General features: G+C 43.9%; 1 protein-coding gene across 3 annotated transcripts in view; it reads left to right on the forward strand.

The window, feature by feature from the left end:
• LOC115205046 (ecto-NOX disulfide-thiol exchanger 2) overlaps window positions 1-24,273 on the forward strand; it is a 250,544-nt gene extending 226,271 nt beyond the window's left edge. For 2 of the 3 annotated variants that reach the window (XM_029770607.1, XM_029770609.1), the window contains 5 exons: window positions 8,953-9,009; window positions 9,763-9,819; window positions 17,894-18,002; window positions 20,296-20,381; window positions 23,338-24,273. In XM_029770607.1, the coding sequence (XP_029626467.1) occupies window positions 8,953-9,009; window positions 9,763-9,819; window positions 17,894-18,002; window positions 20,296-20,381; window positions 23,338-23,469 (441 nt within the window). In that variant the 3' untranslated portion in view covers window positions 23,470-24,273. The remainder of the gene's footprint in view (window positions 1-8,952; window positions 9,010-9,762; window positions 9,820-17,893; window positions 18,003-20,295; window positions 20,382-23,337) is intronic. The other variant, XM_029770608.1, reaches the window with a different exon arrangement.
• The last annotated feature ends 2,025 nt before the right edge of the window (window positions 24,274-26,298 follow it).

Consider the following 26,298-nt stretch of genomic DNA (forward strand, 5'->3'; position numbering starts at 1 on the left):
ATGCCCACACCATTACAACACAGAAAGCTGCTTTTTAACATACTTAATTACCCTTTTTTGGAAGGAAAACCATTTCACTCATATTGTAAGTAAATATAGGTCATTTTTCATAGAAATATGGAAACACTGGACAGTTACTTTAACATTAGCCATGTATCACCACTGCTTTTAAAGCACAGCAACACAACTCCAACTAATCCTAGCTACCTAACTTCTTTACACTAAACCAGCCTGTGTAAACTGAAACCCCATTTTACATTCACCAATGTTTATGGCACTGTGCCAACACGCAGACTAAAACATCTTCATACAAGCCATATACTTTATCAAGATAGTAGGGATGTAACCATTCACAGGCAGGCATCGGTCCCTGATTCAAACTTTAAAAATACAAATGCGTCGGTCTGCGAACCCCAAACCGATCCAAATATAAAACGCATCGGTTAGACTGCATGTTACATTTGTTAAAGTAACTGTCCAGTGTTTCCAGATAAAAATTCTCGTATTATACTTTCTACCTTTCAAAAATACCCAATCTTTTGTGACAACTGATGTGTCCTGTCCTTGAGTGTCGAACTGCATTTAACTGTGGTGACAGTCATTGATCTCTTAGTCGTGGCCAAAAGTTTTGAGAATGACACAAATATTAATTCTCACAAAGTCTGCTGCCTCAGTTTGTATGATGACAATTTGCATATTCTCAAGAATGTTATGAAGAGTGATCAGATGAATTGCAATTAATTGCAAAGTCCCTCTTTGCCATGCAAATGAACTGAATCCCCAAAAAACATTTCCACTGCATTTCAGCCCTGCCACAAAAGGACCAGCTGACATCATGTCAGTGATTCTCGCGTTAACACAGGTGTGAGTGTTGACGAGGACAAGGCTGGAAATCACTCTGTCATGCTGATTGAGTTCGAATAACAGACTGGAAGCTTCAAAAGGAGAGTGGTGCATGGAATCATTGTTCTTCCTCTGACAACCATGGGGGGAAAAAATGTATGAAATGTATGCTTTCACTACTGTAAGTCGCTCTGGATAAGAGTGTCTGCTAAATGACTAAAATGTAAAAATGTAACCTGCAAGGAAACACGTGCCGTCATCCTTGCTTTGCACAAAAAGGGCTTCACAGGCAAGGATATTGCTGCCAGTAAGACTGCACCTAAATCAACCATTTATTGGATCATCAAGAACTTCAAGGAGAGTGGTTCAATTGTTGTGAAGAAGGCTTCAGGGCGCCCAAGAAAGTCCAGCAAGCGCCAGGACTGTCTCCTAAAGTTGATTCACGTGCAGGATCAGGGCACCACCAGTACAGAGCTTGCTCAGGAATGGCAGCAGGCAGGTGTTGAGTGCATCTGCACGCACAGTGAGGCGAAGACTTTTGGAGGATGGCCTGGTGTCAAGAAGGGCAGCAAAGAAGACACTTTTCTCCAGGAAAAACATCAAGGACAGACTCATATTCTGCAAAAGGTACAGGGATTGGACTGCTGAGGACTGAGGTAAAGTCATTTTCTCTGATGAATCCCCTTTCCGATTGTTTGGGGCATCCGGAAAAAAGCTTGTCCGGAGAAGACAAGGTGAGTGCTACCATCAGTCCTGTGTCATGCCAACAGTAAAGCATTCTGAGACCATTCATGTGTGGGGTTGCTTCTCAGCCAAGGGAGTGGGCTCACTCACAATTTTTCCTAAGAACACAGCCATGAATAAAGAATGGTACCAACACATCCTCCGAGAGCAACTTCTCCAAACCATCCAGGAACAGTTTGGTGATGAACAATGCCTTTTCCAGCATGATGGAGCACCTTGCCATAAGGCAAAAGTGATAACTAAGTGGCTCAGGGAACAAAACATCGATATTTTGGGTCCATGTCCAGGAAACTCACCAGACCTTAATCCCATTGAGAACTTGTGGACAAACAAAAACCCACAAATTCTGACAAACTCCAAGCATTGATTATGCAAGAATGGGCTGCCATCAGTCAGGATGTAGCCCAGAAGTTAATTAACAGCATGCCAGGGCGGATTGCAGAGGTCTTGAAAAAGAAGGGTCAACACTGCAAAAATGTACTCTGCGTCAACTTCATGTAATTGTCAATAAAAGCCTTTGACACACACTGAAATGCTTGTAATTATACTTCAGTATTCCATAGTAACATCTGACAAAAATATCTAAAGACACTGAAGCAGCAAACTTCGTGGAAATTAATATTTGTGTCATTCTCAAAACTTTTGGCCACAACTGTAAGTCAATTTGCATGCCGAACAACCCCAGACACTATCATCAGCCTAGTCAAACTGTGCACTGTGCCCAGCTTTGTGTGCTGACAATCGCAAGTTAGGCGCCCTGTTCCTGATCTTGCACATCTACGCAGCACCTATAGCATTTAAATAATAATTTGGCTTGCGTGATATTAGGCTTTGTCATTGAACTAATAATCTATGTTGTTTGCTAGGTTATTGTTATCTATGCGCTGTAAGCTAGCGGAGACACTACTCTCATCTGCCTATATCTGTGGAATGGGACTTACAATAGATTGTATTTTGATTGTTCAGGTTCACCATCAGCAATAATTTTGGTAATTTTTCTTTGAGGTATTTTTTTAGATATACAGGGTAAAGTTTATAATTTCAGAACGAGGACAGCAGTCAATTTTGCGAGGCGCACTGCATGGCCGAAGCGAGTAGAGACGATCACCCCGTAAAAACCTTCAAACTATCAGGATAAGGTAAAACCCAGATGCAGACCGTGTCAAAGTAACAATGTTTATTACAGCAACAGAGACAAAGGTACAGGACGGCAGGCAGGCTCAGGGTCAGGTCAGGGAGAGATCAGAATTCTAGATAGGGTCAAAGGTACAGGACGGCAGACAGGCTCAGGGTCAGGAGCAGGCAGAGTGGTCAGGCGGGCAGGTTAAGGGTCAGGACAGGCAAGGGTCAAAAATCAAGAGGGCTAGAAAAAGTGTCTGGGAAAAACAAGATTTGACAGGACAAACGCTGGTAAGCTTGACAAACAATACAAACTGGCACAGACAAACAGAGAACACAGGTATAAATACACAGGGGATAATGGGGAAGATGGGTGACACCTTGAGGGGGGTGGAGTTAATCACAAGGACAGGTAAAACAGATCAGGCCGTGACAGTACCCCCCTCTCTAGGATCGCCACCTGGCGTCCTACCTGGGCACATACCTGGTTGACCAGGGTGCTGTCGGTGGAAGTCGGCGATGAGGGCTGGGTCAAGGATGTCTCTAGCGGGGACCCAGCACCTCTCCTCCGGGCCATAACCCTCCCAGCCAACCAGGTACTGGAAACCCCTTCCCCGTGGTCGAACCCTCAGGAGGTGTCTCACCATGTACGCCGGAAGTCCATCGACAACACAAGGAGAAGGGGTGGGCCTGGAAATGGAAGACAAAGGACTGTGAGACACGGGATTGATACGGGACACATGAAAGGTGGTGTGTATACGAAGGGTATGGGGCAACAGAAGACGAACAGCAGAGGGGCTAATGACCTTGGAGATGGGGAAAGGGTCAATAAACCATTGGGACAGTTTGCGAGACTCCACTCGGAGGGGCAGATCCCGGGTCTGATGGCGATCCGCTTGTCGTTGATACCTGGAGGTGGTCTTGAGGAGGGCCGACCGGGATCTCCTCCAGGTACGGCGACAGCGGCAGACAAACATCAGGGCAGAAGGTATGCCAACCTCTTCCTGCTCAGGGACGAGTGGGGGCTGATACCCCAGGTAACACTCAAAGGGAGATAGGCCTGTGGCAGAGCAGAGAAGGGTGTTGCGGGCATATTCGACCCACACAAGATGCTGGCTGTAGGTGGTGGGGTTGGCGGAGACCAGGCAGCACAGGGTGGTCTCGAGGTCCTGGTTGGCTCGTTCCGACTGGCAGTTGGACTGGGGGTGGAACTCGGAGGACAGGCTGGCCGACGACCCAATGAGGGTGCAGAACACCTTGCTGAACTGGGGCGAGAACTGAGGACCCTGGTCAGAGACCATATCCACGGGCAGTCTATGGATCCAGAATACGTGCTGCACCATGGGCTGGGCCGTCTCTTTGGCAGAGGGTAGTTTGGGGAGAGGAATGAAGTGGGCAGCTTTGGAGAACCGATCCACCATGATCAGAATGGCGGTGTTGCCATCAGATGGGGGAAGACCTATGACAAAGTCCAGGGACTGTGGGGGACAGGCAGAGGTTGGAGGAGAACAGCCAGAGCTTGCCGAGGAGTCTTGATCTGTGCACAAACTGTGCAAGTGGCGACGAATGCGGACACGTCCGGGACCACGGTATCACACAAAGGCCAGGGTCTGACGGGCGCCCGGGTGGCAGGCCAGCCTGGAGGAGTGGGCCCACTCCAGGACAGCAGAGCGGACGGTGTCGGGAACAAACATCCGGTTATTAGGGCCCCCTGATAACCAGATGTTTGTTGCTGACACCGTCCGCTCTGCTGGGAACGTTGCGCCTCATGGACCTGCTTCCCTATTCCCCAGCTGAGTGCCGTCGCCAGGCATGAGGTGGGAAGGATGGTCTCGGGTTCCGGGGTATTAGTCTGGGGGCTATAGTGGCAAAACAGTGCATCCGGCTTGACATTCTTGGATCTCAGCCAGTATGAGAGGGAGTTGAACCGTGTGAACAGCAGGGCCCATCTGGCTTGCCTGGAGTTGAGGCGCTTGGCGGTGCGGAGATTCTCCATGTTCTTGTGGTCAGTCCACACGATGAACGGATGTTGCGCCCCCTCCAGCCAGTGCCTCCATTCCTCCAACGCCATTTTCACCGCGAGAAGCCCCCGATTCCCCGCATCGTAGTTCCTTTCCGTGGCGTTGAGGTGATGGGAGAAGAAGGTGCAGGGATGTAGCTTGAGGTCAAGGGCAGAACGCTGGGACAGGACATCGCCCACTCCGACGTCCGAAGCATCGGCCTCCACCAACTGATGAGATGGGTCCGAATGAACCAGGATGGGAGCTGTGGTGAAGCAATGTTTGAGGTCCCGGAATGCGCAGTCAGCAGACTGGGACCACGTGAACGGAACCTTGGGCGAGGTGAGTACTGACAGGGGGGAAGCCAGGGTGCTGTAACCCCGGATAAAGTGGCGATAGAAATTGGCGAACCTCAGGAAGCATTGCAGCTGCACCCTGAACGTAGGCTGAGGCCAATCCATCACTGTTCTCACCCTTCCGGGATCCATCTGGACACTCCCAGCAGAGATGATGTAACCCAGAAAGGGGATGGTGGAGCGATGGAATTCGCACTTCTCCACCTTCACAAACAGCTGATTCTCCAGAAGGGGTTGAAGGACCTGCCGGACATGGAGCATGTGTTCTTGAGGGGAGTGGGAGAAAATGAGAATGTCATCAATTTAGACAAAGACGAACTGGTTCAATATGTCATGGAGAACATCATTCACCAGAGCCTGGCACAGCAAGGGTGTTGGTGAGGCCAAAGGGCATGACCAGATACTCGTAGTGGCCACTGGCCGTGTTGAAGGTGGTCTTCCACTCGTCCCCCTCTCGTAGGGTGTGGGGGAGGGTGTGGCTCAGTTGGTAGAGCATGGTGTTCGCAATGTGTTTGCAATGCCAGGGTTGTGGGTTTGATTCCCATGGGGACCAGTACGGGAAAAAAATGTATGAAATGTATGCATTCACTACTGTAAGTTGCTCTGGATAAGAGCGTCTGCTAAATGACTAAAATGTAAAATGTATCCGCACCAGGTTGTAGGCGTTCCGTAGATCCAGCTTGGAAAACACAGTGGCCTCCTGGAGCGGCTCAAAGGCAGAGGAGATGAGTGGTAGCGGGTAACGGTTCTTAACCGTAATGTTGTTGATTCCCCGGTAGTCAATGCACGGGCACAGGGTCTTGTCCTTTTTCTCAGCGAAGAAGAAGCCTGTGCCAGCGGGAGAGGAAGAGGGACGGATAAATCCAGCAGTTAGGGAGTCCCCAATGTAGGTAGCCATAGCCTTGGTCTCCGGTCCTGACAGAGAGTACAGACATTTTATATTTCCATCATCACAGCATTAGAGTCTATAATAGTGATTTGTTCAAAACATCACTGTTTCTTTTGCTGTAAATAATAGTTTATTTTATTTATTTTACATTTCAGAAAATTAAGCAATGTTAATTCTATTCTTAATTTGTTTGTTTTTTTCGTAAATAAAGGGGCAGGTCAGGAAGCCTCGGGTCCTCTCGGCAACGAGAACGTCAGGAGCTTCTGGGTTGACTCGGAGGCAAGGTGGGATCCCTGGGCGTGCGAGCAAAATCAAATTTCCTCTCTCTCCGTTGTTCCCGTAGTCGCCCATCGATTCAGATGGTCAAAGCGATGAGGGCAATCGAGATCCGTAGGTAACTCCCAAGCAGTAAGCTCGTCCTTGACCTCCTCCGAGACGCCGTGCAGGAACATATCAAACAGTTCTTCCTGGTTCCAAGCACTCTCTGCTGCCAACGTGCGGAAATCCACCGCATAGTCAGCCACACTGCAGAAGCCCTGCCGAAGATGGATTAGCCTCCGGGCAGCTACGTCCCCGGAGAACGGGCATAAAAAACCTTCTTCACCTCTTGTCACGAATCCCTCTAGACTAACGCATATGGCCGGGTGCTATTCCCATACAGCAGTAGCCCAGGTGAGAGCCCTCCCGGACATCAGCGTGATGCGATGGATCATTCCAAGATAGCCTGAGGGGAAGGAGGAGGGCTGAAGCTCGAAAATGAGGGCACACTGAGCTAGAAACACCCGACAGGTGGCTGGGGGGGGGGCAAACGGGGCTCCCGAGAAGGTGGAGTGGCCGATGAGACGGCGCTGTTAGCAGCTGTGTTACTGAGGGGCTATGGGGTTACCACCGTGGTAGGCTGTCTCCCAGACAACCCGCGGAATTGCTCCAGCAAACCGTCCAATGCCTGGTCATGGCATTCAACCAACGTTTGGACCCCCTCCATAAGGCCACGAAGCAGTTCCTCGTGTCTCCCGATGGTGGCTCCTTGGGAGGAGATGGCATCGCGCAGCTGGCCCGGATCTGCTGGGTCAGTCATAGCCAGTTCGTACTATCAGCATAAGGTAAGACCCAGTTGCAGACCGTGTCGAAGTAACACCGTTTATTACAGCAACAGAGGCAAAGGTACAGGACGGCATGCAGGCTCAGGGTCAGGCAGAGTGGTCAGGCGGGTGTGTTCAGGGTCAGGACAGGCAAAGGGTCAAAAACCAGGAGGGCGAGAAAAAGATAGGCTGGGAAAACAGGAGCTGACAATCTTGCTTGGCTCTATCTCAAACTCTTCCAGAATGTCTGAGATCTCCTTTGCCACTACTTCGCCAGTTTGCGATTTGTACACTGCCCTGTTGTGGAGGACCTTCTGTTTTACATTGCCCTAGCTTGTGTAGTGCACTGTAACAGTGAGATAGTGGTCCTGACAGAGGCTAGTCCACCCATCTGATGTGATGGCCAGCTTTGGCACGTCCTTCAGCTCAGTGATCACATTGGCCTTTTCTACACCATACCAGGTAGGAATTAATGTGTCACTGAGGTAACTCCTGGAGGGAGGGGTATATTTGGGGTTGAGTGCCTTGCTCATCTCCCGACAGTAAAAAAAATATTGTTTTCATGTGTTGAATTATCATTATTGAATTGTTGTGTTTTGATCTCTATTCTGGATTGGGAATAGCGAAAATGCATCATAGATAAATGTTTTAATCTTATTGCAAATTAGAAACGGTTGGTGAGATAAAATGTGCAAGATAATGTTTATGTAGCAACAATAAATAGTATTTTCTTAATTTCTCCAGTATCGAAAGCAGAACTGATAACATTGGAGCTTATCGATACTACGGTCTTTCGTAATTTAGCCCCGGGGCCCGTTTAATACCGGGTATCGGTACCCATCTCCTACCCTTCACAGTACCAGTCAAAAGTTTGGACACACCTACTCATTCAAGGATTTTTCTTTATTTTTACTATTTTTTACATTGTAGAATAATAGTGAAGACATCAAAACTATGAAATAACACATATGAAATCATGTAGTGGAATGGTGCAAAGCTTGCCGCCATTGGACTCTGGGCAGTGGAAACGCGTTCTCTAGAGGGATGAATCACATTTCACCAACTGGCAGTCCGATGGACAAATCTGAGTTTGGCGGATGCCAGGAGGACGCTACCTGCCCAAATGCATAGTGCCAAATGTGAAGTTTGGTGGAGGAGGAATAATGATCTGGGGCTGTTTTAGTTCCAGTGAAGGGAATTCTTAATGCTACAGCATACAATTACATTCTAGCTGATTCTGTCCTTTCTTGTTTCAGCATGACAATGCCACCATGCACAAAGCGAGGTCTGTACAGAAATGTTTTGTCGATATCGGTGTGGAAGAGCTTGACTGGCCTGCACAGAGCCCTAATATCAACCACATTGAACACCTATGGGATGAATTGGAACGCTGACTGCGAGCCAGGCCTAATCGCCCAACATCAGTGGAAAGCCTTCCCAGAAGAGTGGAGGCTATTATAGTAGCATAGTGGGGACCAACTCCATATTAATGCCCATGATTTTTGGAAATAGATGTTCGATGAGCAGGTGTCCACATATTTTTGGTCATGTAGTGTACCTTACTTAGATTAGATTACCACTAGACACTGAAATGTGTCCCCAAGCAGTGATCCATGGGAAATATGGTCATTATAGCATGCGTACGTACAGAGATGAATCATTGGAAGGAAGATAAATCAATTTGCAGAGGGCGTTGCTCTCTAGATTTGTGGTCTCTCTCTGTGTGTGTGTGTGTGTGTGTGTGTGTGTGTGTGTGTGTGTGTGTGTGTGTGTGTGTGTGTGTGTGTGTGTGTGTGTGTGTGTGTGTGTGTGTGTGTGTGTGTGTGTGTGTGTGTGTGTGTGTGCACTCATGTCTGCTTACATAAGAATCTGGCATGTTAGACAGTGTTGGCTCTTCTCATTTTTATAATTGACTCTAGCTGGAGATTTCCCTACACGATGACAGCGGGAGCAAGGAGAGTGCTAATCAAGTCAATGTAAGTGGAAAAGGGCTGTAACACTCACTCTACTTTTTCTCTTTCCCTCTCTCTCCCTCTTTCTCTATTCCCCTCTCTCTTTCTGTCTGTATCCTCCCTCTCTTTCTCCTCTCCTCTCCTCTCTCTCTCCTCTTCCAGTGACATGACAAATCTTTACAGGCCAATCCAGTGCAGAAGGACTTTATTTGTTGCCGGATAAATCAACCCTACACAACTGGGTTAGGAAGTCAAGGGCTTGTCCAATCACACACACATAATAGCATAGTGAGGAGTATTCGCCCACCACGACTGGGTCAGACAGGGCAGCGCCCACACACACAAACAAACACATCAGTCATATGGACACAAACACCCTTCCATCCCTCCCTCTTTCTGCCAGCCTGTCAGAAACCCACAGTAACCAACAGCTTGATCATTAGTATCGCTAAGACTCTCAGCTCTGTCTCTCTCTGTTTCCTCCCTCTCTCTCTCTGTTTTCTCCCTCTCTCTCTCTGTTTCCTCCCTCTCTCTCTCTGTTTCCTCCCTCTCTCTCTGTTTCCTCCCTCCCTCTCTCTCTCCGTTTCCTCCCTCCCTCTCTCTCTCTGTTTCCTCCCTCTGTTAGAACTATTGCTGTCGGCACCCTCTGTATTTTCACTCCTCTCTCTGCCTCCTTTGTCTCTCCCCCTCTGTGTGTGTGTGTGTGTGTGTCTATTTACATAAGAATCTGACATGTTAGACGGTGACGGCTTTTCTAATTTTCATAATTGACTCTAGCTGGAGATGTCCCTGCAAGAGGACAGAGCGAGCGAGGAGAGGGCTAATCAAGTCAATGTAAGTAGAAAAGGGCTGTAAATCTCTCCCTGTTCCTCTTTTTCTCTATTCCACTCTATTTCCCTTTCTATCCTCCCTCTTTCTCCTCTTTTCTCCTCTCCTCTCCTTAGATTATTACATGACAGATCATTACAGGCCAATCTTATGCAGTAGGACTTTATTTGTTGCAGGATAAATCACCCAACACAACTGGTTTAGGAAATCAAGGTCCTGTCCCATTACATAGTGGTTCCCAAACAGTGTGCCTTGAGGAACTCTCAGGTGTGCCATGAAACCTTTCCTAATCTAGATTATTTATATATTTTTACACTCACGTATAAATGTGACCTCTGAAATGCATATGGAATTTGGACTTGCGAGCACTAGTACCGGTCAGATAATACATTAAATGGCACATGGTTACATCTGTATCGTTGTTTCAAGGCCAGTACACGCAGGCTGTTCTTACATTTGCATCATTTGATGGGTGCGCATCACAAGCATTAATTTGGTTAATTACGCTTTGTCTGTAAAAACTTAGCACAGGCAAGTTTAATTAGGCTAAACCAGAGTACACGCATGGTGTCCAAATTTATGACATATGTCGCGCAGCGAGAGTCGAGGGGAGACGAACAGATTCGGTTCAGTCAGTTTAGTCAGTCGTCCTGGTGAGCCCTTCCCAGCTAGCTAATAATGCTTGTGCTAGAAACTTCAGCGAGATTTTGAAAGTTGTCTGAGTAATTTTTAATCGGAGTAATTCTTTGTTTTTCAATAATAGTAGTTAACATTATTTTTTTAATGACTACCCCATCTCTGTACCCCACACATACAATTATCTGTAAGGTCCCTCAATTGAGTAGTGAATGTCAAGTACAGATACAACCAAAGACCAGGGAGGTTGGTAGATGTGGTGTAAAAAAATTTAAAAGCAGATGCTGAATATCCCGTTGAGCATGGAAAAGTTATTAATTAGTCTTGGATGGTGTATCAATACACCCAGTCACTACAAAATGCAGGCGTCCTTCCTTACTCAGTTGATGGAGAGGAAGGGAAACGCTCAGGGATTTGACCATGAGGCCAATGGGGATTTTTAAAACAGTTACAGAGTTTAATGGTTGTGATATGACAGAACTGAGGAGGGATCAACAATGTTGTAGTTACTCCACAAAAGTAACCTAAATGATAACCAGATAAAATGTTACAAAACATGCATCCTGTCTGCAACAATGCACTAAAGTAATACTGGAAAGAAATGTGGCAGAGAAATGTACTTTTTGTCCTCAATACAAAGCGTTATGTTTGGAGCAAATCCAACACAACATATCACTGAGTACTAGGGGTTTGAGCATTTAAACTTTGAAACGAAGTTGGGATCCTTAACGTTATGAAAGATCCCTACCCGAAAAACAATGTTTTTTTTCTGTGTTTTTTTTCACTTAATTAAATTCACAGTTCTGTTATGACAAAACATATTATTTTCTGTGTTATAGCCGATAGGCTACAAAGACCTGGGGAAGTTGTGTAATTAAAATAAAACCAGAGGAGGAGGCGAATTTTAGGCTACTTGGGGAATTTATAAGGCATGCAAGACAAGACTTTGCAAGATGCAAATTACCAAAACAAATGAGCATGCTTCTGCCTTCTTCTGCCTCTCTCTTCCTCGTGCTGGCCTGCCTGCCAGGCGTCTCTAATGATGCAAGTGCGTTCAGTCTTTGGTCTGTTGCGTGTAGAATATCCTAGTTTATTCATGGCACCAATGTCTTCGGGCTAGTCTTGCGTGCACAGGGTTGCCTACTCTTCGTTTTTGCCTCATGAAAATACAGTAGGCTACCGGTAACCTGTATTGATTACGCTTTTTAGGCATCATGGAATGTGGCCCCATGCATGTTTGATTGCCTGTCTGTTAGGGTAGGCTACACTACAGTTTTTTTAAATGCCAACATGATAATGCCGACACGAAACAGACATTTTACTTGACTATAAGGAATGTGGCTTCTGAAGCGAGATTTAAATCCATCACTAGGCAACCAGAATTGTCAATCAAATAATATTGAGCTGCTGCGCACAGCCTGCTTGTCTGCTGCCTGTGCGCAGACCACTCTCTCCTAAAAAAGTACTTTAAAGTTTGTTAAATACAGTGACTTACGAAAACATTTAGTTTAAATAAAACACATTGCTACCCTACCATAAAACACTGCTTAAAAAACTGTAGCAGCACATCAATCAGTGACGTGTATTGTTGTCAGGGAAAAAATACAGAACATTTTTCAACGGAGCAGAATTCTGTCGTCTGAAAAGGTACAGACTTGATGTGGCATTTTTTTATTTGTCTGAAAAGTTATACATTTTCGCTATCGACATGTTACTGTAGCTGTGTTCTATGACTGTAAAGGGTTGTTGTAGATATAACTTTATTGCTCGGCCGTAGCGGTCATACATGCGTAATAGGACAATTATTCTGCATTGTAAATTCACTTGGATAAAAAAAATGTGTTTTAATGGAAAAAAAACAGAAAACGATTCATGTCAGTTTAAAAGTTAATCAAAATGGTTTATTTATCACATCCCTACTGAGTACTACTCTTCATATTTTCAATCATGGTTGTGGCTGCATCATGTTACGGGTATGCTTGTCATCAGCAAGGACTAGGGAGTTTTTTAGGATAAAAACATAATACAACTATAAGCACAGGTAAAATCCTATAGAAGAACTTGTTTTAGTCTGTTTTCCAACAGAAACTGGGAGATGAATTCACCTTTCAGCAGGACAATAACCTAAAACACAAGGTCAAATCTACACTGGATTTGCTTACCGAGACACCATTGATTGCTTCTGAGTGGCCTAGTTACAGTTTTGACTTAAATTGGCTTGAAAATCTATGGCAAGACTTGAAGATTGCTGTCTAGCAATGATCAACAATCAACAGAGCTTGAAGAATTTTTTTAAGAATAAAGGGCAAATATTTTACAATACAGGTGTGCAGCAAAGCTCTTAAACGTATCCCTGCCAAAGAAGCTTCTACAAAGTATTTACTTAGGGGTGTGAATATTTATGTCAATTTGATATTTCTGTATTTATTTTCAATAAATTAGCAAAACATTTTAAAACATGTTTTTACTTTTCCGTTATCGGGTATTGTGTGTAGATGGGTGAGGGATTTTTTTATTTTTATTCATGTAACACCACAAAATGTGGAATAAGTCAAGGGGAATACTTTCTGAAGGCACTGTACATCAGTCACAAACACACATACCCGACCCTCCCTCTGCCAGCCTGTCAGAAGCCCACAGTAAACAAAAGCTTGATCATTAGCATCGCTAACACTCTCAGCTTTCTCTCTCTATCTCTGTTTCCACCCTCTGGTAGAACTATTGCTGTCGGCTCCCTCTGAATTATCTTCCTGCATTTGTCTCCCCTCTGATCTTCCACTGCATCTGTCTGATGTGAGTGTGTGTGGTGTGTTTTCAGGTGCTGCTGGGTACTGATTGTGTGTGTATGTATGTGCTGTCAAACAATTAAAATAATTCATCTCAATTTTCTGTAGTTAATTGTGATTAATAGTAATTTTTGAGTTTGTTCAAATTTGACCCTAAAGAAAAAAAATTCAGTTTAAAAAGCAGTGCATTGAGTTAGTCATACTATGCTGTGATTGTAAGGGACGAACACACAAAAAAATCTGTATCAGATACAAAATGCTTCCAATATTTAAGTAGGCCTGTCTAGTCCCTCAATGTTCTTAAAGTTTAACACTTGCGCACTCACAAATACACACACACTCAAGTACTGTTAAAGTGACAGCAAGGCATTTTAAGTGAGTGTTCTCCCAATTTCAGATTGTATGGTTGACTACAGGAAAAAATAACTGGCTCTACAAAGAACAAAGAGCATTTAAACTTGCCCTACAGTGTTATGAATTCCACAGAAGACAATAACAACAGGTCAGCCCGGTCTGAGTTAATGTAGGCTAATACAACTATTAGATCTAGCCTAGGCGACTTCAACATGCACTAGTCCACAAGCTATTACAACTAGAATTGGGATAATTGCGCTAAAAAAATGTTGACCTGAGACCTATAACAAAAACAGTAGCTAAATGGAATGGATGTCCTGTTCTGATTAAAATTGTTGTGGGATGTTAATTATATCAAGAGGCATTCAGCCAAATGGCATTGTAAATATTATTTTGGTTAGCTAGTGTGCTAACGTTATTATAATTAGCTATCTATTCTGTACAAATGATCTTGTTGTTGTTATCGAAAGAAATGCCTGGGAATGTGTTTGATTGAACTTTCAGTAAGTCAAACCTGTGAGCAAAGTGGATTTTTCAGACAGACAGCGCTACAAAACAGCAGCTGCCACCGAGTGCAGTGTCTGAGTTATAGGGTCCATGCGGAAACACGTACGCTTAAAAAGGGTCTGTGCGGTGAAAAATGGAGATTCGATTAATGACATCAATAAAATAATTAACGGCATTAACTTTGTTTGTATGTCGAGGTTATTATAGTCAACGAAAACTGAAACTAAAATAAAAACAACAATTGGAAAATCTATTTAGTAAACTGAAATTACACTAAAACTACTAAAACTATATTTTTTTCTTCTAATCTTTGGGTAAAAATCTAATGGTTTTCCAAAAAAAAATTCTCCAACTTTTATCAACTTGCTGACCAGTGACTGGGCCAAGCTAGAGCAGCTTGTGAAGTTCCTGGATTCGTTCGCAATTCACACCGACCGACTTCAAACTGATAGACTGTTGCTGTCTGATCTGGTACCGTGCATCCTCAACCTTGAGGCACAGCTGCATTCAACTACTGTGGTAAAACAGTTGTCACAGGTCCTCCTGAAGTCATTGCGTCAGCGCTTCGCATGCATACTGAATCCTCTGGCAGCCAACTTTGATTCAACCCCAGCAGCACGTTGCCTGATGGACCTAACGGTGTGACTGGCACTTTGCTCAATGGAGATGGAGCCACTGATGAGGGAAGCAGAGCCTTTTGTACTTCAGTAATTAGAGAAAACAGCCGTAGAGCAGCAGGACCCCAGGAAGATGCCAGCATGATGAATCATCTCGACCAAAGTGCTTCAGAAATATAGCTTCCTCGCATCAAAGATTGTGTTTGAGGTCACTGTCCAGCCGGATGGTCAACCTGGCAGAGCATTAAGTGTTGCGTGTGAGCTGCGGAAATACCAGTTCTGGCCTGCATTAGCAGGCAAAAGACCATGTTCATAATTATTCAACAATTTATTTGCATTTCCATTATAATTTTCATTTGCATTACATATTCAGTATCAGGTCACATCAACTGTACACTCCGTTTTTTTTTTGTTTTTTTTAAAAAAAAGACCAGCAAATTCATCTAGACTCAAGGCATTTGCCCTCCTTGACTCAATACTTAATACACCTAAATTGCTTAAAAGCTCATTGAGCATATGATCTAAAACAGGTTAGAAAAGGGTTGTCTATATACAATAAGTCTATATACAATGTGAGCAAATGAGGTGAGATAAGGGAGGTAAAGGCAAAAAAGGCCATGGTGGTGAAGTACATACAATATAGCTGTCACGGTTGGAGGACCAAAATGCAGCAGGTATGTGGATGCTCATCTTGACGTTTATTTAACTCAAAAATGAACACCAAAATAATAAACAAAAACAACTCACGATCAACACAACAGTCTTGTCAGGCTCACACACGTTAAACAAGAAACAATCTCCCACAAATTACAAACACCCCTTAATATATAGGACTCTCAATCAAAGGCAAATAGACAACACCTGCCTTCAATTGAGAGTCCCCACCCCAATTAACCACACATAGAACCAGACTCACCAGACCAAACATAGAAATACATGAATACAAAACAGTGCCCAAAAACCCCGGCATACACAAATCAAATGCCCCACTAAATAAAACACCACCCCGAACCACATAAAACAAATACCCTCTGCCACGTCCTGACCAAACTACAATAACAATTAACCCTTATACTGGTCAGGACGTGACAAAAGCAAGTAAATCACTGGAATGGTACGTTTGCAGTGGAAGAAAGTGCAAAGTAGAAATATAAATAATGGGGTGCAAAGGAGCAAAATAAATAAATACAGTAGGGGAAGGGGTAGTTGTTTGGGCTAAATTATAGATGGGCTATGTACAGGTGCAGTAATCATAACGGAAGCACCGTCATATGCTTGGCCTACTAGGTTGTTTTTGTATTCAAGACCATGACTTTCTAATATGTGTATGATTTTGTCAGTAAGCCCTGCTGCATCTAGTCGATCAGCCGATTCAAAGTGGAGAAAGCTCTCATGGACAGCTCCTCTGAAATAGTACATCTTTTGTTTCGTCTGCCATTATGCTAAAGATCTCACTGTCTTTCACTTCTTCTATCATTTTTGTTCGAACCATGTCTGCCAAACAACTCAGAACCTCATTCTGAATCCCTTTGCTTGTCTATTTTGCATTATGAATGGAAGTCAACCTTTTTTTCACAGTTGTGTCATGCTTAGCTATTGTTTCTAGGATTGCCATGAAGTTCCCTTTATTATCTGACTCCTGTAGACTCATCGTGTCCTCTTTGTGCAATGTTTTGTGTGGCTGTAATTAGTAGTACTTCCCCTATTGTTTAATTATAGTCCCGATTTTCTTGAACCTGTTTTTTGTGTTCCTTGTTTAGGGCATTTACCAGTGTTGCATTACTTCTTACAGCTTTCTGATAGTTGCTCCATGTAATCATTGCTTGTTTGTGCCGCTCAGACCTTGCATGAATTGCAAATCCCCCCTCTTTGTAAGTTGCCTTATTCCAGTTGTTAAAACCCAATTGTGAATCAAATACATTCTCTGAGACTGCAGGCGTAACAAAACACAGAGTCAGATTTTTTTGAATATTCAAGCCAGGGGTGGATATGGTACCAAGCCGCCTTGAAGCTCCTCATCAGAGTTCTTGGGTATATGTTCATCATTGTCTGCACCGGTGGTTCCTCCCGGGATTTGCTGATATCTGCCAAAGAAAAAAATATATAATTAAAAGTATCTATTTGGGTAATTTTAGATATACCATTGCCATCAGGCAACTTCTGAAATCGATCTGATATCTATATCACAAGCCCAATAGCATGTTAAATAAGAATTCATTTCAATCACAAACCGACTCATTTCTATACACCATATAAACTGACTAATTACAGTGCTTTACAAGTAACCACAGATTTATTCAACATCACAAACCTGATGGTCCACTGCTTGTGGACGCACGAGGCTCCTCTGTTGGTGTCTCACTCAGCCTCTACCTCAGCCTCTCCATCTGTCTCACTTTCCTGCTCACTATGCCTTCACTCTCAGTCTCTCCAATGGACAAGTCTTCCTGCTCTCTCTGCTCTCTCTTGCTCTCTCCACACCTGAACCATCTGGCTCTGTCTCGCTGTCTGCCTTGTCTTTTCTTTGGAAGAAGGACATGATGTCCTTCTTTCTCTTCATTTTGGTGAAAACTAAAGAGCAAAAGCAATGGGGACCACGCTTATTAATTCATTTACTTAAAATAAGTGACTTGCTAGGTAACTACCCTTTATGTCTCACCATTTTCCGTTGCAATGCGTTTACGAAGTGTGGTTTAAGTAAAAACACTCAGCACCATGAGTTTGTTGATCATATATTTTATTATTTTTCATACTGCCACAAAGTAACAAACGGCCAGGTTAAGATAAGCTGATCTAACGTTACACTTCTGTAATGCATTTAATACAAATACAACATATGAACAATTTTACTCACCTCTATATTTCCTTCTTTGTGCTTGAACTATAATATTAGTGTGGAATTTCTTACAACTTCTTCACACTGTTGTGTTCCGCAAAGCCGTCCCTCTAGAAAATGTGTGGGTTAAATTAGTGTTCCGCGTTGCCGCTGTCTAATAACGGATGTAAAAAAAAAGAACGATAGTAAAAATAAGTTATGTAAAAATGATTTCATACTCCACATTTAGGGGGGCCACAAGGGGGTCCAAAATTGTTGTCACAGGGGCACTGGCCAGATTCATCACAGTGTGTGTTTGTGTGTCATCTACCAGTCTAACAGTGTTTTCAACTCCTTTCCTGTAGGAGGCAACAGCGTTAGAAGTGGTGTCCTGCAGTCAGGAGAAGGAGAGTCTGCCCCCGGAGAAGAGTCCCTCCAATCCTGTTCACTCTGAGAGAGAAGCCTTGCTAGTTGGTATGTTCACCTAACAACATTACTATAATGTTATATTAACCTAGTTTTAGAGGAGAAGATTCCCCCAATTCCTGTACACTCAGAGAAGCCCTGCTACTTGACACATTCACCAAACATTATTGTAACCTTAGTCCGGTAAACTCTGAGGGAGAAGCCCTGCTTGTTGGTACGTTCAGACAACATTACTACAACCTTTTAACAACATTTGTACATACAGAGGAGAACATTCACCTAGCGCTATCCACTCTAGGAAAAAGACCCTGCTTGTTCATACACTTTTTGTTAATTTAACTGGTTATTTTTAGAGAAACTATCCTCAATCATCAAAGCAGTTTTTTTGTGGTTTTCCTCCCCTGGTTATTCCCAGTTCTCTGGGCTGGTTCACATGTTTTCATTGGCTGGTTTACTGAGGCCTTCAGCACCTCTACTTTCTAATCAGCATAGTTTTATGGCACATTCTCCATTTCAGTGGAGGGTTCTTTCCACAGGGAATGGTTGGTCCTGGATCAAATTGGTTTTACGAAAGTAAGGTCTTGCTGAGATACAAGGGAAAGGAATTGTGGCGTTACGATTAGGCCTATGCCAGATGGCAGGATTCACACTATTGTGTGGTAGTGGGAGTTACCTGTCCTGTCCCATAGTGGTGTTATTCTAGAATGATCATATATTTGGCATAGTTGGTTAGGTTTTCAATGAGGCACTCCCTCCCTCCATGCCGGCCCACTTTGGCTGCTCAGTGAAGTAGATGGCTGCTGAGGATTCTGGGTGTTCTCTCTGTCAGAATCGCTCTAAATTGTATCTTGTTTGAAGATGAAGTGAGCACCACAGAGAAAAAAGGACATTGGCTCAAAAGTGAACTCATCTTTAACTGCTTTGTCTGTCTATCTAGATGGCAAAATGAATACCCATGAGATGAACACTTAAAGGAATGTTATATATCGTATATGTGCATCTCTGGGCAATGTATTATTGATTTCCGGGGTCATTTCATGTTTTTATGTGTATCTGACCTATTCGGCGTTCAAGCAGGCAGAAAAACAGCCAGAATTATGCATTTTGTGTGCATAACATTGTCTTTAAAAAGAAGAGAAAACGGATGACTAAACTCTGATCAAAACAAAGACATAGGGAAGGAAAGAACAGATGCTAGGCCTTTTTCAAGACTTGAAGTTTGATAATAACAAAGAACTTTCTATTGAACTTCCATGTTTCTTGAAGAGTGGCTGAATATCTAGGCTAGGCTATAATTACACATTCAGTTAGAAAATGAAACTGTGGACTTCACCAACTACAAAGTTAGCATTGTCAATTAGCATCAATATGAACTTTAGATAACTAGGCTTTGGAACAGAGCAGCTACTGCTTTCTCCACAAGTCCCTTTACAACTAAACATAAAGTTCTGATTAATTTGCTATTAATGATTTGGACATTTGGAGGCTTTTGGACCCATTCAAAGTATGTAGACTGATTTTAAGTTATGCTTTTCTGTATATCATTGGTTCAAGCACAGCCATTAAAACACACTTCTGATCAAAGAGTTGTTCTCCTCCAGTGTCTCACCTGGTGTGTTTGTTTTCTGAGCTGGCTCCTCAGTGGGCTCATGTTATTACACAGGGGTTTAGGACTATCAGTAGTGCATCATCATATCAATTAGCTGATAGCAGATGTTATTGTTGGGATGAGCGAAACCCCTTTGTGTGTGTGAGTGCATGGGGGCGTGAAGCCCCATGCTGCTCTGATCAGAGAAGCTTTAATGTAGAGAGCAGCATCAAAGTCTTCATTAAACACTTCTCTTAATCTGGACGGTTAAAACACAAGTCTTCCACAGAGCTGGGAGTGTTTTGGGGAAGACAGACACACATGAAGAGAACAGATACATTTTCACTTCAGTCAGACAAGATGAGTTAAGTAGAGTGGTCTCTTGAATGCGAGGTTCTCGCTGGCTTTCATGTTGGACAGATAGGTGAATGAATCAACACTCAAACTTAATGTTGTTAGTTAGTTATAGATTAGCTATACGTTAACGGTCTACAGTTTGATACTTTGGATGGCATGTTCTCATTGGCTTTCATGTTGGACAAATGGGTTAATGAACACTCAGACTGAATGGAATTATACCATAGTATAACTTTAGAACTATAACTCAAACACTAAAGTAATAGCCTATACTACTGTATAATAAGATGGGTGAATCAATCATTATATATAATGGTTATAGAGTTATAGGTATAGAGTAATGCTATTGCCAGTTTGATTGACACTGTATTGAGGTATCTCTTTCTCCTTCCTCAGGGATCATCTCTACATTCCTCCATGTCCATCCGTTTGGAGCCAGCATCGAGTACATCTGCTCCTATCTACAGCGGCTGAACACCAAGGTACTGCTGGCACACGCTGACACTGACACACACACACTGACACTAACCAGGTTTCCATCCAACCATTTCATGTGGATGAATTTCCTGACACATGAAAAAAGTCACGCCTGGGCTGCAACAGGAAATGCCGGTACAATTGTATAAATGTCAACAGACAATGTGTTAGTTCGACGTCGTGGGATCTTTTTGTGTTGGTAAAATGTATTATGCGAGACATGGTGGGATATTTTTGTGTTGGTAAAATGTATTATGCGAGAAATGGCAGTGGAAACGCCTTTATGCGCAAATATTGATATGATAACCATCATATGGAAGTAAACTTGGAGTGATGCAATGATATGTTGTGTGGTCCTCCCACTATGACTCGGGAAAGCATGCAGTTTATTAGGCTACAGATGAAATAAGTTATGATGAACTTTAAAGGGTGGTGAATGTGCAAGGGTGTATCAAGGGTCTTATTCTGGTGACATGATGATCGATGCTTGGCTGCGGTTTGACAAATACAAATGATCTTATCCATAATAATCTTATCATGTAGGTAGCATACACGCTCTGCTAGCTGTTGGCTAGAGCACACGTGCCAAGACCGGAGTGGGCACATTTGCTATATTACATAACAGTTTCTGTGACAAAACCATGAGTAGAGTTGAAAATGCAATGGATATTCACTTAACTTGTGTTTTTTATTCAGTACATGGGAATTTAACCACACAAGTTGTCTTTATGTGCACTACGTCATCAATCACAACCTTTTATACGCAAAAAGTCTGTTTGATGCAAACACATCTCTGGTGGGAAAATGCAAAAAAAGAAAATGCTGATTTTTGAACATTTGCAGGAAAATCTAGCTACTGACACACACACAGCATGTCATGATGAGCAGCAGGAGCCATCCTGGCGCACTATTCCAGCACACGCGCGCACAAACACACAGCCATCCTGGCACAGCACACACACACAGAGCACAAACTTGGAATAAACACCCCTACTGGGCTGTCATACAGTATTGTCCTGATGTATTCCAGGGCCACACGGTGCAGTTGGAGCACCCTGGTGCAGTCAGCCTCCCCCAAATGAAATGTGAATCATCCCCTTGTGACAGCAGAGCCCCATCGTGCAGCAAGAGTTTCCTCATACAGCCAGATCCTTCTCCTCAAATTTGATCCCCCTGGTGCAGAAAGGCCCCTCTCATGATGCTGATCCCCAGGTTAGCGTTGGGGTTGAAGCAAAGGCAAGTCCCACTGCCTCCAATCTCTATAGCTACCATAGACATGAATATAGTGTCTGAGTGTAATTTCCCAAGACACTGAGACCTGTTAGATCTGGATCATTCCTGTCTCTCCCTGACAAAGCTGAGCTGTTTCATTTATTCTGACGCTTCACTTAAACACCCATCTCCACATGTCGGGCTCCTCAGGGGCCTTCCTTGGTTCTCACCTCTGCTGTTGTCTGCAAGAGAGATTATTTTTCTCTCAACCACATACACTGAGTGTTCAAAACATTCCATGACATAGACTGACCAGGTGAAATGTTTTGATCCGTTATTGATGTCACTTGTTAAATCCACTTCAATCAATGTAGATGAAGGGGAGGAGACCGGTTAAACAAGGATTTTTAATCCTTGAGACATGGATTGTGTATGTGTGCCATTTAGAGGGTGACTGGGCAAGACAAAAGATTTAAGTGCCTTTGAACGGGGTATGGTAGTAGGTGCCAGGAGCACTGGTTTGAGTGTGTCAAGAACTGCAACGCTACTGGGTTTTTCACGTTTAGCAATTTCCTGTGTGTATTCAGAATGGTCCACCACCCAAAGGACATCCAGACAACTTGACACCACTGTGGAAAGCATTGGAGTCAACATGAGCCAGCATCCCTATTGATCCTTCGACACCTTGTAGAATCCATGCCCCAACGAATTTAGGTTGTTCTGAGGTCAAAAGGTGTTCCTAATGTTTTGTACACTCAGTGTATGAATAACATCTCTTTTCGATCTATCGTGCCGACCCAAACCTCTATCCGATAACATGGCTGGTGGAAACCCAGAGGGGCATAGTAGCCATGCCTTGCCTAAACCAGGCTGGACAAAAGCATGTTTTGTACACTGTGTATATGACCACTACACTCACTGCCACCGAGGCAAGGAGGCCTTCAGATATAATATATGGCCACTCTCACTCTACCTCGATGATGAGGCCGTCAGATAAAGGACTATGGGACCACCAGCCCGCCTCCACTCTGAGGCCTTTAGACATGACTACTCTTACTGCTACCTCCATGAGGAGGCCCTTGTGAATATATTGTATGACCATTCCCCCCGCCAACTCATTAAAACCTCTGCGCCTTCACCACACTGACTCATTCCTTCTCTCTCCCTTTGGTTTTTCCACTCTGTCTGAGGATGTTTTTGTTCCCACGCTACCTCTCTGTAACACTACACAACAAGCCCACAGGGCTTTGTCAACAGTACTGGCTGGATTCACCACTAACAACATTACTCTCTACTTATCTACTGTGTTCATGATGCACTGCTACGTTGTTAATGGTGATACACACATATCTACGCTAGTGCTTAATGCATACTGACAGGTTTACCCTTCTGGTTCTTACAAATGTGTTTTTTCTCTGCATAAAATTATACAGTGCTTCCTGCTGTCATTGTTTTGTGTAATCTCACCTTTTTAAAGTGATGCTATATGCCAATGTGGTGCTATTGCATATGTAGGTGTGGGTTTGTGATGTATAGTGTGTGTGGGTGTGGGTGTGGGTGTGGGTGGGTGCGTTTTATTGTTTGTCAATCAGATCTGTTTTTCAGAGATGTGTGGCTCTTTTTGAGTTTGTAGGAGTGTGTGTCAAATCTGTGTATTAAGTTTGTATTGTGTTTGTACATGTGGGTGTGTGGGAGTGTATTTATCAAATCTGTGTATTTACATTGAGTGTGTCTGTGTGTGTGTTTCAGATAAATACAGGGGAGGTGGATGCTCTACTGGGTCGGCTGCCCTGTACCTTCAAACAGGAGTTGACCGGGGTAGGCGCCAGCCTGGAGAAACGCTGGAAGTTCTGTGGTTTCGAGGGCATCATGATCACATAGAGCATTACGGGGACACGGAGGAGGACATCACAGGGACACAGAAGAAACAGCATTGAGCTCAGGCTGAATTATTAGGACACTGTATTATGGAGACCGGTACTGGTCCCTGAGATGTTGCTCACCGGTCCCTGCGATGGTTAACTGGCCTTGGTTTAGTCAGTTCTTAAGAGCTAGTTATAATGTAAACCGTTTGCTGGTCCCAGGCACAAATAAGGTTGAGAAACACTGGCATAGAGCTCTGGCTGTATTATTAGGACACAGAAGTAAAAACATAGAGCTCAGGCTGCAGAGCAGGCTGTGACACTGAGGAAACAGCCTCTCTGTATGGGTGACAGAGAGGGTGACTCATCTCCAGGGTGATGGAGATCTCTATAACACCACCAAAGCCACGATGCTTTTCTCTGTGCCCAATTTTGCAAAGCCTCATGGGATAGAACACCACATTGGGAGTCCCAAAGGAGTATCAGTCCGAAGGTGCCAGGGCAGTGGATGTTTCTCCTTCACATGGGCGGACCAGACTATTCCCAGAGCCTCTAATTGGTTAACTCTGCTGTCACTCAGCTAGGAATGCTACCCAAGGAGGTTATCTGGGTCTGCTGAACATTTTACACCTCCCACCCCTCTGGCCTCTCTCACTCTCTCTTTTTTTGTTCCTTGTTTTTATAATTCTATGAATAAAAATCGATATATTTCTTAATTTTCTGTAAAGGCTGTTAACAGTTGCATAGATTGATTTGTTTTACTACTCTGTAAATGCTTGGATGATATTTTTAAATAAAAAATAAAAGCAATCTGAAGAATTGAGAATAGAGTTTTATTGAATAGATTTCTTCTCACTGGTGCTTAGGCTATATACCGGTAAGCTGCTTGTATATGCAATGTGTGTAGATGTGGTATGTTGCATGAATGTGAGTAAACTGCTAATCCAAGTCCCCAGCCACATGAGGAACCTTCAGCCTGCCAGCCTCCGGACATGAAGTCTCAGATGTACACACACTCTCTCTCTCGCTCGCTCTCTCCTTTTCTCACATACATACACACACACTCTCTCTATCACGCGCGCACACACACAGAGCAAAACGCAACTGCTACACTCCATTATGCCTGTGGCCAGCAATAACTGGAGAGATGCCTGAGACCGTAAGTGACTTGAAGCCACCTTTTGCGATGCTGGTTTTCTTCCATCTTAGCTCTGCCCAAGGCCAAGGCAAAGCATCATCACACTTACAGAGATACACACTCTTGGGATCATCTTAATGAGGTATACAGACTTAATGAAGGCTGTATCACAACCAGCCGTGATTGGGAGTGCCATAGAGCAGCGCATAATTGGCCCAGCGTTGTCCGGGTTTGGCCGGTGTAGGCCGTCATTGTAAATAAGAATTTGTTCTTAACTGGTTTGCCTAGTTAAATACAGGTTAAATAAAACAGTTGTTTTTTTTACTAATTATCTAATTATAGAGGCAGGTGTGTGTGTGTCTGCATGTGTGAGAATATGTGCTTGTCTGGGTGAGCATGCATACGTGTGTGTCTAAAGAAGCCAGTTTTATAACAAAATAGAGGTTGCCCCTCCAGGTTGAATCCTGGCAGCCAGGACCAGTAGTTCTTCCCATAAGCCAGCTAGAGCATTCCAAATGCAATTTGTCTGCACGCTCTCTTCCCATGTTTTGCTTGGGGAAACTGTTTATTACACATGATTTGCACTCATCAGCCTCCGCCTTCTCCTAAGGCCTTGTGTATAAAACATTAAGTCCACGAGCTTGTCAGATCACCATCCATCCTACCTGAATTAATAACAGGTATTGAGTTGGTTTTCCCCCTGCAAGACTCCCTTCTATACATATTAATTTGTCTTGGCATGTATTATTAACATGGGTCCAAAAGGGAAGAGCGCAGAGTGGAGTGAACACGCATATGGCAGAACCATAGAGCGGAGTGGAGATGTGTGTACTGTATTATATATGGATCTATATAGTATTCTTCCAATTCCTAGGTATATATATGTATTTTTTTTAGCCCTTTTTTCTCCCCAATTTCATGGTATCCAATTTGTAGCAGTTACAGTCTTGTCTCATCGCTGCAACTCCTGAACGTACTCGGGAGAGGCGAAGGTCGAGAGCCATATGTCCTCCAAAACACAACCCAATCAAGCCGCACTGCTTCTTGACACAATGCCCATCCAACCCGGAAGCCAGCCGCACCAATGTGTCAGAGAAAACTTCAGAGGAAGCCCGCCACAGGAGTTGCTACTGTGCGTTGAGACAAAGATATCCCTTTCGGCCAAACCCTCCCGAACTCGGACAATGCTGGGCCAATTGTGTGCCGCCCCATGGGCCTCCAGGGCGCAGCCGGCTGCGACAGAGCCTGGGCTCGAACCCAGAATCTCTGGTGTCACTGCGATGCAGTGCCTTAGACCACTGCACCACCCAGGAGGCCCTCATCCCTAGGTTTTGTGTTACAAAAAAAGAGCATGGTGGTTCTGCAACTGTATTAGTAATGAAGTTGGGCCCACACACACAATTGCTTCAACCTTTTTCAGGTTGGTTAAATGCACATTTATTTCCATGCTTGGAATGGTTCATGTTTGGCATTCAGACACAGTGTTAGATACTTTGAGTCAGACTCTCTCAACTAACCTCAACTAATCTTGTAATGAATCATGTGGAAATTTAGAAAGTTGAGGTGACTAAACAGCTTGGAGTAACCCTGGATTGTAAACTGTCATGGTCAAAACATATTGATACAACAGTAGCTAAGTCTGTCCATAATAAACCTTTAGGCACTGCATCTCAGTGCTGAAGGCGTCACCACAGAGCCTGGTTCGATTCC

This window comes from Salmo trutta, chromosome 13 (genome assembly GCF_901001165.1).
Source record: "Salmo trutta chromosome 13, fSalTru1.1, whole genome shotgun sequence".
NCBI lineage: Eukaryota > Metazoa > Chordata > Actinopteri > Salmoniformes > Salmonidae > Salmo > Salmo trutta.